The sequence below is a fragment of the Cynocephalus volans genome, chromosome 1 (genome assembly GCF_027409185.1).
Source record: "Cynocephalus volans isolate mCynVol1 chromosome 1, mCynVol1.pri, whole genome shotgun sequence".
NCBI classification, from domain to species: Eukaryota; Metazoa; Chordata; class Mammalia; order Dermoptera; family Cynocephalidae; genus Cynocephalus; species Cynocephalus volans.
The window spans coordinates 193,196,828-193,208,845 of record NC_084460.1 but is presented as its reverse complement, the minus strand read 5'-3'; the positions used below and the strand labels follow the sequence as shown (position 1 = coordinate 193,208,845).

The following is a 12,018-nucleotide window of genomic DNA, read 5'->3' as shown; positions in this document are numbered from 1 at the left end:
GATCAAGTCAGTAAGTCCAGACCTTTTAGGGGAGGGCATAAATTTATGAAGAGTGCATGAATACCAGGAGGATCCATCACGGGAGTCACCACAGAAGTAACTTGTCCAAGCTCCCATAGGTAGTTAAGTGGTAGCTAGGCCGTACAAAATCACCCAGTTTGATTCCAGGGTTCATGTTCCTAACCACTATGCAACCACCCACGTGCTGTCTGGGTGGTGTTTACCCTTCATGGGACAACAGCAACTCCTTACACATGGTTGTCATTTTGGAAGTGTGGGTGCAGTTAGTGAGGCACCACACACAAAAGAGCTCACTGTCACATGTGTGACACACCCAAATGCGTTATCAGGTCTAGGCAAACATAAATAAGCCTTATGTTATGCTTGATATGTAGGGCACAAACTGTGACACTCCTCCTTACCTCCTGCTTCAGAAAGCATTCAGGAATGCAAGAGAGAATGCCATGAGTATCAGGATAACCTTGAATTCACTCTGATTTATAAAAAGTCCACCCTCTCAGGCTGTAGAACTTTACCGGTAATGAATTATTTGAGGCGCCCCTCACATTTGATTATGACAAACTGCAGCTTCATATTCCTGGGACGGGGCATTAGTCACAAGGGGCAGAAGTGGGCTAAGGTGGTGAGTTTGTGCTATATCTTCAAAGCTGTTGGTAGCCACTGAAGTGTTTTAGGCATGGGAGGTGACATGATTGGATGCGTACTTGCTGCTCTGAGCTACGGCATTTTGTCTGAAGCATAAGACGACATTTTATATTCTCATGCATGAGACAGCAGATGCCTGCTTTACACCCTACCAAATTTATTCATGTTTGAATAATTCATTTAATAAAATTTATGTATTTTTCCAACCTGGATATTGGTCACAGCCCCTGTTTTAGGGCACCTGAGCCTGCTTCTATCTGAGCACCCTGAGACCTTTGTGCTGCCAACCAGGCAGTGAGCTTTCTGAGGCACAGACTGATTGCCTCATCTGTGGTTCTGTCCTCTGGAAACCACCACATCTATGGACACATATTAGGAACTCAGTAAATGCTTGTCAAGTAAAAATAGACTAAGCTTCATTGTGACCCTACTTAGTTACTGCACTGGGTTCTAAGTATATAGAAATAAAACAGTGTCCTTTTATTTTATTACTAAAAAGGAAAAACTCTATGAATGTGTTTTTAAAATTCACTAATCAAACATTTGTTGAATCCCTGCTGTAAAGTGTGGCACTCTGCTAGATACTGGGACGTAATGTCAGATAACACATGGCCACTACTTGTATAGGTCTCTAACCCACTGGGGAGAAAGAATAGTTATGTTTATGATCCTAGCTTACTATACTGTGGGGGCATAGAGGAAGGACATGTAAATCAGCAAAGAGGAGGGCAAAATAAGAGGTAAGTGAAACTTTTGGGGGGGATGCAACCTCTGAGCTGAGTAGAAGAATGGATGAGTTAAGATAAATTGAAGATGACACTCTATCAAGAATGGGAATGCTGGTTTATTAAGGGTTGGGAGAAAAGCTGTGGGTATAAAAGAAGGGAAATAAATAAACATGGAAAGTAAATAGTAGTAGGAGTTACTGAGTCCTACAAAGGGATATACAGAGCCAAGCAAAGTTTCCTCTCTGCTGCCTTTTTCTCTTTTCAGCCATTTACGAGCAGTCCTGTGAGGTGTACAGGCACCAAGGGAACACGGCTGGTTTCTTCTACATCGATTCAGATGGCAGTGGACCGCTGGGACCCCTCCAGGTGTACTGCAATATCACAGGTAAGGGTGAAGAATTTCCACTCACACTTCACCTAGCCACTTTACAGTACAAAACAGTGGAAGGGGACACCTGTATGTATGTGAATTTAAATGATCAACTTCTGGGGTGGGGGTGGAAATGGCATTTTGGTAAATAATACGAATTAGCAGGTAGGTCATTTTCATGAGACAGAGAGAGAAAAAAAAAAAAACTTGCTAATGGTCTTGATAATATTTCACTGAACCAGGAATTAATTACAAGTTAAGAATCCCTAGTCCAAAAATCCAAAATCTGAAATGTTCCAATGAGTATTTCCTTTGAGTATCATGTTGATAATCAAAAAGTTTTGGATTTTTGAGTATTTTGGATTTTGGATTTTTGGATTAGGAATTGTCATCTGGTTTATAATACAAATATTCCAAAATCAAAAAAAACATCCAAAATCCACAACACTTGTGCCCAAGCATTGTGTATAAGGGATACTCAATCTATATTAGATGTTTTCTGCAAGGCTTGCCAAGGACATTTTCTCTCTTGAAAACTCAAAAACAGAAAGAAAAGGAAAACAAACAAATGACAAAACTCAAAATCAGTAGAAAGCTTTGACTCAGGAGTAGGAAAGTTCTATTGATGTCTGGACCGAGGACTATATGACCTGGATGAATCTTATATTCTCTCTGAGCTTCAGTTGTTAATCAGAGAAATGGGAATAATAAGTTCTACCCCCCTAGATTCGTGAGGATTAAATGCAACAGGGTGAATTGGAGCAGCAAGCTAGGCTGGTTATCCCATAGATGCCTTACAAAAAAAGTGAGCTGTGTCCGTTTTCCCTGGCAATCATAACAGCTTGCAACTTCTTTTAAAGTGCAGAAGGACGCAATAAGAGGCTTTTATCACATGGGTTTAGAAATGGCATATGATCACTAATTTACTCTGAAATATAATTGCACAAAGCCAAACCCTGATATAATAGATGTTTAAAAATGCAGCTATGCAAGCACTCCTGCCATTGAGAGCATCATTAATCGGCACATACACTCTTGTTTGTTTCAAGCACTGGTCTTCAGAGATGCCAGCTGCGTAATGTAATGAAGCTGGAAAGTAGGAGGCCTCAGGCCCCAGGCTTCTCTGCAATGAGACAGCCATACTCATGGAACCCTTTCTGTGGCCAGACACTGTCCTGGACCCCAAGGATATGCAGAGAAATAATACACAGTGGCTATTGTTCATGGGGCAGTAAAATTGGTAACACTCTCAAGGAACACCATAAGCAGAAATGCAAGCCAACCATTGCAAGAAATAGTGATTTAGGACTCTTACCAATTTGCCCTCATGAATTCAAAGGGCCACACTTTTTCTGCAGAAAATGCTAATTACCTGGAATTGGATGCCATTTCGTTGCATTTCCATAACATGTTATTTATCCCAAATGGATGTAGCATAGCTGCTTTTCAACAGTCCTATAACATAATTAGATGTTGTGTTACTGTTTTCTTTTCATGGTGTGGTAACCTGTAGTTCAACAACCTGGGCAAGGACTAGGGTTCTCACTGGATGTTGGTTATTTTCAAAACATAATTAACATATGGATTTTTGCTAAAAAGAGGACTCTACAGCCCTAAAAATTCTAATTCAGTAAGCGCACTTTTACTGAGCTTTCCATGTGATTCTGATGCAATTTGTCCCTGGTCCATGCTTTACTAAAAAGTGGAGGAAGTAATTTAGCTACAGAATAAAGCAAAGGAGATAAATGCCCACTACTGAGTGACCAGGTGTGACTTGTAATAATAGAAGTGGTGGTAATGGGTATCAATTACTGAGCTCCAACCATCTCTGGGAACTGAATTGGAAATTTACAAATATCATCCCTTTTAATCCTCACAACAAAAATCAGAGGCAGATATGTTTCATCTCCATCTTACATAGAAGGAAAGAGAATATGAGAATTTTATGACTTGCCCAAGGTAGGAAATTCTGTGACTAACAGTCAAGACTCAAGAAGCAAGTAGAGCCTTGTGGTACAGTAATAATTCATATCACTAAAACATTAATTGATTAGTTTGTATTGCATATGTTTTGCTTTAAACAGTGTTTTCAATTTTTTTTGCTATAAAATAATCTATGTTAATTATAGAAGATTTGAGGGGAAAAAAAAGCATGAAGGAAATGTTATAGTCATCCACAATGCAGAGATAGCCATTGTTATTATATTGTTAGAATGTCCTTGAGACTTTTTTCTATAAATGTACACGTGTGCTTTTTCTATGAATGTATATGTTTTATATTTATATGTGTGTATGTATGTACTTAAATCATAAATTTTAATTTTAATGTTCAACTGTCAACTTTCCCCTATATCATTAAAATGTTTTGAAATTAAAATATATACATTAAATATAGCTTAAAGTTTGTAAGCTCTCTGAAATAATGTAAGTAAAAGACATGAAGGACATGATTGATTCATAGATCTTATTTACATGGAACTTCTCTGCCTCTCCTCAGAACACAGTTCTCTCAGGATTTATGTTTGATAGTTCTTTTCAAGAATGGCTAAATGTGAATGTGTGCTTGCATTTAAAGGTTGCTGTTTTGCTTATGTAATTCTGAAAGAATCAGAGCCTCTGAGTTGTGTCATGAGGTGACAGGCTTGATATGCAAGGTTGGGCGTTTCTTTTGAATATGATGTTTTGGTCACATGCTGTTGCAAAATGTACAGGCTTTTGTTTTAGTTTTTTCCTAAAATGCCTATAAAAATAAAATCAAACTTCTGTATATGCCAAATTGCATAATTCTCATATTTAATTGGGAAACAATTTTCTAATGCATAATAAATGTAATGGTTATCAAATATGCATCTTTCTATTTAGAATTTTAAAATGTTCAATATTCTTAAATAGGAGTGACTTATGACACTATGAAAAGTGTGATAAAATGGTCCAGGAAAGAGAGCGGGGGATGGAGGAACAGGTGAGGGAGAAAGGAACGAAGAAATGGGAGGAAGTCTTGTTGTATATTTTGCTCTGGTTTCTGAAAACACAAGCTTGCTGTCCTCCGTACTTTTCAGTAGTATCACTGGGGTAGTTTACACCATAAGGAATGTAAACAGTGCTAGGAGTCAGGGAACCTGGGTTCTTTTTCTGCACCTGTTCCAGTCAGCCGAGTGTCTGCAGCTCAGTTCACATCTCTAAAATAAGGATCTGGGGCCAGGTGGTCTCACAGCCCTTCCGCCCCTAGAATTCTCTGAGAGAACATTTGAGGTTCCTTAGAAAAGGGAATGGAATGTTTCTCCAAAGAAGTATACAGGTACTTGCAAATGGATGTCCTGAAGCTAAAGACGGGCAAGTTTTAGTGTGGAAAACAGCAAATTTGAATCCCAAATGCCTCCCTCTTTACAATATACCTTGAAGATTGTTAGCTCCCTCTTCCTATAGTCAAGGTAGTACCTAATGTCCTGGGACACTGAAGTCTGTGCATTTCACCTACAAACTAGGAAATTTGGGGGAGGGAAGATCCCGAAATGCTCAAGCAGCAACTGCCTCATGTGATGTGAAGCCGCACAATCTCTGCATGGGGAAAGTAGACCAATTTATTGGGGTAACTTAAAGGGGGTGACTAAGCTGATTGATAAAGTGGACTGAATCTAGACCTTTACAAACTTTTGACAGTGTGTCATATCTGGAACTATGTTCTAAGTTGCTTCACCACTGGACTAGTGGATGGGAGAAGGGAAGGTCCAGTTTTTGAATGGAGGATTGAGTGACGTGATGGATGAGAAAGTTAAAAAGTAAATTTTTGCAGGAATACTCATTTGGTCTACTTTTGACATCTTTATAAATGATTTACAATTTAGTTTGGCTCAATATAATTTTACTCAACATAAATTTGCACATTGTGCAAGATGCTATGGATATGAAAGTGTGTCCACACTCATTTTCTAGGGCTTCTGTAACAAAGTACCACAAATTGGGTGGCTTAAAAAACAGAAATGCATTGTCTCATAGTTCCAGAGGCTAGAAGTCCAAGATCAAGGTGTCAGCAGGTCCATGCTCCCTGTGAAACCTATGGGGGTGAATCCTCCTTTGTCTCTTCCTGGCTTCTGGTTTGTCCAGTTTGGGGCATTCCTTAGCTTGCAGCATCAGCACTCCAGTCTCTGCCTTCCAGATACTGCCACCCTGCCTTCATGTGATGTCACATGGCTTTCTCCCCTCATGTGTCTGTTTTTCTTCTTCTATAAGAACACCTGTCATATTGGATTGAGCCCACCCTAGTGGAATACGACCTCATCTTAACTTGATTACACCTATAAAAGAACTATTTCCAAATAGGTCACTTTCATGGGTATGGAGGGTTAGGACATCAACATATCATTTTGGTGGACAAAATTTAGCATGTAAGAGTATCATTTCAGTAACCCTCACAGACAAATCATGGATAGGACACAGAAACAAAGTATAATGTAAGATCAATGACCGGGTATGCATAGTGTGTGTCAGGAGTGCACAGGGGTCCCCTACCCTGCCTTGTGTGGAGTGAAAGGGTACTGGCAGACAGGCAGTGCCTCTATGGGAGTAGAAGCTGGCTTGCAGAAGTGGTGAAAGGAGGCATTTCCAGGAAAAGAGAATGAATGCAGGAACAAAGTTCCAGAGTCCCTGAAGCCTGCACACTCGTGGGGGCTGTCAAACCCATGAGCTGAGTCGTCAGGTTAGAACACTGAACATCTCATGAAACTATGAATGAATAGAAAGGAAAGGATCAAACTGACGTGAGAAACAGCATGCAAAAACTGTTGAAGACCCATTGCCTAAACTAGAGTTTCCCAGCAAGAAAATCAGCTGCGTCTGATCCAGCAAAATGGAGAAGGAGGAATGATTATACCACAAACAGGTTCTGAGCATGCCTGACTACTTGGCTGGCCCGAAAAAAGAGATGAAGAGCTTTCTGAGCAGTAGCAACGGGATGTCCTCCTCACACCATGCATGCACGTTAGCACTGACCCTCTATCTTGAGGACAGTGGATTTTTCAGATGGCTTGCTCAAATTAGGACTATTTACAAAGATGTGAGAACATAAAAGGAAGTTATGGGGGAGAGGTTGTACCACAGAGCTACTATCAGAGTGGCTGTTGCCACCACCGGGCCTGAAAAAGTGATAGGAAGGGGTGTTGTTAGAGCAGAAAGAGGGTGCATGTGGAGAAGTGGTATCTTGAGACAGCCGTAAACTCCTGTGTGGGGAGCAGCCAGCTCAAGGGGAACGACCACTTTGACATCAATCTTTCCTCACTCCTTCTAGTCTCCTTCCTAAGCTCCCCATTGACCGAACCCACCTAAAGTCCAGAAGACAAGGGCACTTATTGTTGGAATGTTTTCAGTCCACATTTTAGTCTTCCTAGACATAGAGGAGTGTGGAGACGGGTGGATCTGGTAGGGCCAATGGAAAACATACATATTAATTTGCTTACAGAACTATTCAAAGAAGTCTGGGAAAAAATGACAAGAAGCATCAAGGATCAAGGGTGGTGGTGAGGGTAGAGGTCGTTAGTGGAATCCATAAATCATGCAAATAAATGAAGCGTGGATTTGTTTAATAAATTTCAACCTGAACCAGAAAGTGCCTCCCTTTACAGATTAACGGGGGTAAGGGTTAGGATAAATGTAAAAACACACACAGAGAATAACAGACTCAAATAACAAACTGACCCCAAGAGTTGATACAGGCACTCAGTTAATCAATACCTAAGACAAGTAGACAACAAAAAGAAACTCTGACAGAGTAAAATGTAATGTTTTGTCAAAAGGGACTTCTGGGCTCCATGGAACTAGCTGGGGGTAGAAATCTGGACAGGATGCAGAACACTGCAGCTAATGATGGAGAAGTTTGTGATCACCCTTGGCTGCATCAATCTAATTGGGCAAGTAGGGAAAGATGCATTTGAGACAACCAGAAATCCAGAGGGGACTAAAAATTGGTTTGCTGGGTGAAAATGCATACAAAATTGTGTTGCTTGGCTTGTAGACTGTGTGAGATGTCATCGGGAAGTTAAGTTTTTGGCACTGGGATCCATATAAAGGAAAAGGCAGGAGTGGAGAAAAGTCAGGGCACTGTGAGTAGTTGAGATGTGAGAACATCTGAAGTACCTATATAAAAAGTTTGTGTTGAAGAGACAGGAGTACGGGGCTTCTCAGGTGTTACTCTCTTTCCTTGGTGTGAAGGTTAATTTTATGTGTCAACCTGGCTGGGATATGGAGCCCAGATATTTGCTCAAACATTGTTCTGGGTGCTTTCTGTGGAAGTATTTTTTAGATGAGATTAACATTTAAATCAGTGAACTCTGAGTAAAGCAGATTGTCCTCCGTAATGTGGGTGGAACTCATCTGATCTGCTGAAGGCCTTAAAAGAAAAAATACTGATCTCCCCTGCACAAGAAGGAATTCTGCCAGCAGGCATCTTCGGACTTGTACTAAAACTCTTCCCCAAGTCTCCAGCCTCTTGGACTACCCTGCAAATTTTGGACATACTGAGCCTTCACAATCCAATTCTTGAAAAATCTCTCTCTCTGACACACACACACACACACACACACACACACACACACACACACACACACACACACACACACACACACACACACACACACACACCCTGTTCAGTTGGTTCTGTTTCTCTGGAGAACCCTGGCTAACACATTGGGTACCCTCACTCTGGGTCAGGTTCTCTCCTCTGCTCTCTCCTCTCATCTTCTGTAGATTCTTCCATGACACTGATCACAGTGCATTATAACCATCTGTGTTTACTTGTGTGTCTTCACAGAGCCATGAGCTTCTTGTTGGAAAATAACGGACAGGGTTTGATAAAGCCTTAGTTCTACTTTTATATACATTCTAATGAGTCCAGTGTAAATTGAGAAATCACTGCCAACTTGAAGACTAATTTCTACCTTTCTCCTTCTTTTTTTTCCACTTCCCATAACGTACCATAGACTCAGTCCCCATTCTATTAAATCAGTAATAGTTTGAAACTGTGGAAACAGCCTCAGTATTTAATCTAAACTGGACTTATCATTTCTACTCTTGGACTCACAACCTCTTCTGTAAGTCCAAGATAAAAAGTGTCTGTCTGCTCCTCATTGCCTTCGTGATCTTTCGTTGCTGCCCAGCCAATCCAAATCCCTTCTTTTCTTCAAGTGTAGGAATGACTAATGGGAGGGACATAGGTTTTGGAGTCACACTGGGGTTCAAATTCTCGTGCTGGTGTATTCTAGCTGTGTGGGCTTGGACTAGTAGTTTAACATTTCTGGATCTTGGTTGCTTTATCAGTACAATGGAGATGATAAGAACATCTGCCTTTCAGGATGAATGTGGCAATTAGAACATATATGCAAAGTTCCTAACTGCTGGAAGTAGATGGTATGGCCATCAGATAGGGTAGTGCAGTGTCATGGTGTAGTTATTAATTGTACCTTCATTCACTATCACAGTTGTCCACCTATGTCCAGGTTGGATGATGCCTGTAGAGTCAGCCTAGCCATAAAGAGAGCTATCTTCTTTCGCCAGCAATAAAATCTTTACTCCTGCAGTTTCTGTGAGATTCAGAGGATCCAGGAGCATAAAGGGAGCATTTGTGAGGGAAAGTTTCCAATATTGACAAGGCAGAACCAGAAGGGCGAGGCTCTCTGACAAGATTTTCCTTAGAACTTGACATTTAAACTCATTCTACTCAGTTTACATTGTGCCCTTTTTTATGTTAACAGGACATCTTGTCAACACGTTAAAAGAAACTTTTTTAGATGAGCCCTGTTTTTCCTCTGTACAGTACAATTACATATTGATATGCAAAATCGTTTGTCTAGAACAGTTAACAAAAATACATTTATTTCCTATCTTGATGGATGCAATGCCGATTTTATGCATGTGGACCTGCACTGCAATCATCAGGCATTACACGGAATTTGCAAGGAAGATTTAGTCAAATCTCTAAAGCAAAACATGTTTTCCATTCTCAAACAGCTCATAATCCATTTGCAAACCACCTTACACATCTCCCTATCTTATCACCCTAGCTATTATGATGCTCTGTTTCTCACTCCTTTGGCAGCAGCCTCTGTTTTCATTAAAAATCATCAAAGCATGCATAATGGAGTAGGTAGAGAAGCTGCAATTGAGGTCTCTCCAATATTTCTGCACATAATTGTGCAGTGTGAATGTAGGTAATAGATTATCATCCCAGCTATTGACAGACAGAAAGAAATCTATCCACGCGGTTAGGCCTAAATTGTCATCCTTGCTTTCCAAAGTGAGAGCGATGTCAGTGAGTTTGCCTACAAACTTCACACAGGTCTGTCAGTGTAGGGGAATGAAAGTCACCCACAACATAGGATGGGGCCACTCAGTTAAGGAGCATTTATTTCTCCCCAGACTTCTTAGCATGTTGCTAATTTTAGGCATCTGTATTATACCACAAAGTAAGTAGAATTCAGTTGTTTTTGTCATATGCATCTGTAATAAAGTTCTGTGCTGGTATCTCCCTACTGATTTCTACTCCAAAAGACTCCATATCCAACACACACACACACACACACGTGCACTTACACACCAAAAAGGAAGTGTTAACTTCCATTGCCCTACAAAGGGCTTATACAAGAATAAGCTAGGCTTAATTCTGATTTATTTTTATCATAAGTTGGGTAGCCAGCATTACAGAAGTACTGTGCCAAAAAGCTGTCACTTGATTACAGACTGCATAAAATTGTGTTGAATATCTACCGAGCTAATGCAACCTGCATCACTGTGAAGCAGCTGGAATAATTTTCATTTTACTAACGCATTAATGAGGCTAGTACATTGTAGAAACAGGAACCAATTATAGCTGTCTGGATCTAAAGCTTCTGCTCTGTATGCAGTCCTTCTTATCAAAGAGTTGTGAAGCTTGGGAGGCCATATGCATATTTGAATCAATATGCATTGGTTTTCTGCTTTGGCCAGGCATGGATGAGCCACTAAGAATACCAAAATAATTAAGATATGGTCCCCAAACTTCACAGAGTGTATAATCTCATGTCCTTGTAGTAAAAATATGCGCAGGTCTTCAGCCTTCCCCGTTCTGATTCATAATCCAAACAAAAACCAAAATGATCTTTCAAAAACACAGATCTGGCTATGACTCTCCATCACTTTCACCTCTACCTGTGTAGATTAAAAGCTTACAATTTTTGAAGAAGATGGTTGTGAAAATATGTGAACTCATATGCATCAATTAAAAGTCTTAAAACAGTGCTTGTACTTATTACATCCTCTGAATTATTACATTACTATCTGTTGTCATTACTGTCTGTGAGGCCATGAGCAAAATTCTTGATCTTTACACCTTAGTTTCTCTCTCTTTCTCTCTGTAAATGGAGGGTGATGGTAACAGCTTTTTATGGTTGGTATGCAGTCAGTTAAATGAGTTAACATGTAAACAGTGTCAGAGAGTGACTATCACAGAGCAGGTGTTAAAGGAAGCCCAGGACCTCCTCTTTATCTTCTTTCCCCTTCTCTCAGAAACATGTCCACCCACTGTCTTTATGGATACCAGGCTCAGCTCATCCTGGGGAGGAGCCTGCAAGCTGTGTCCCCTGGTAACACAAGCATCGTTTCCTGGCTGCGACTCACTCACGGGTGACATATGTGTTGAGGCTCACTAGCAGTTTAATCGGTTGGAATAATACTTGTATTGTTGCTTATATTTCAGAGGGACAATTTGCCTTCTGTGAATGAAGTGTTTTCCAGAGGACCATTTTAGGCTGAAGCAGAATAGAAATTCAACAGTTCAGAGAAGGGAAGCTTTTTTTAAGTGTCTTTTCTTTTTGTTTAATACGTAATGCTGTCAGCTAAAGTGTGGTGACCAAATAGGGCTTCCAGAAGTTGGGTCTCTTAGGCAAAGTTCAGGAACAGATCTGCATGTGTTAGAGTCCTGAGTTTTAAAGTGGTCTCTTTGGGCTAGCAGCAGACTGCATAATCTCCTGCTAAATTGGGCCATTAAATAAAACTACTAAGTCATAAAGCTGTAGCATTACCCTGAAATTAAAGCATTGTCACCTTTGAATTGCCAAGAATTTTAAAAGGCACTTAGAGAAATTCCTTTCACACATCTCTTAGCAAGACCAGTTGACTCCAACACATGTGGATGAGAACAGAAAGCTCACTTCATTGCAATGTAATTTTCATTCATTTATCTGATCATTCATTCATCCCCCCTTTACTAACCTACTCACTTGTTTCTTG

At 40.3% G+C, this 12,018-nt stretch overlaps 1 protein-coding gene across 2 annotated transcripts in view; it reads left to right on the top strand.

Annotated features, from left to right (window-relative positions):
• CNTNAP5 (contactin associated protein family member 5) overlaps positions 1 to 12,018 on the top strand; it is a 761,255-nt gene that overhangs the window by 495,167 nt on the left and 254,070 nt on the right. For both annotated transcript variants that reach the window (XM_063097434.1, XM_063097424.1), the window contains exon 12: positions 1,660 to 1,779. In XM_063097434.1, the coding sequence (XP_062953504.1) occupies positions 1,660 to 1,779 (120 nt within the window). The remainder of the gene's footprint in view (positions 1 to 1,659; positions 1,780 to 12,018) is intronic.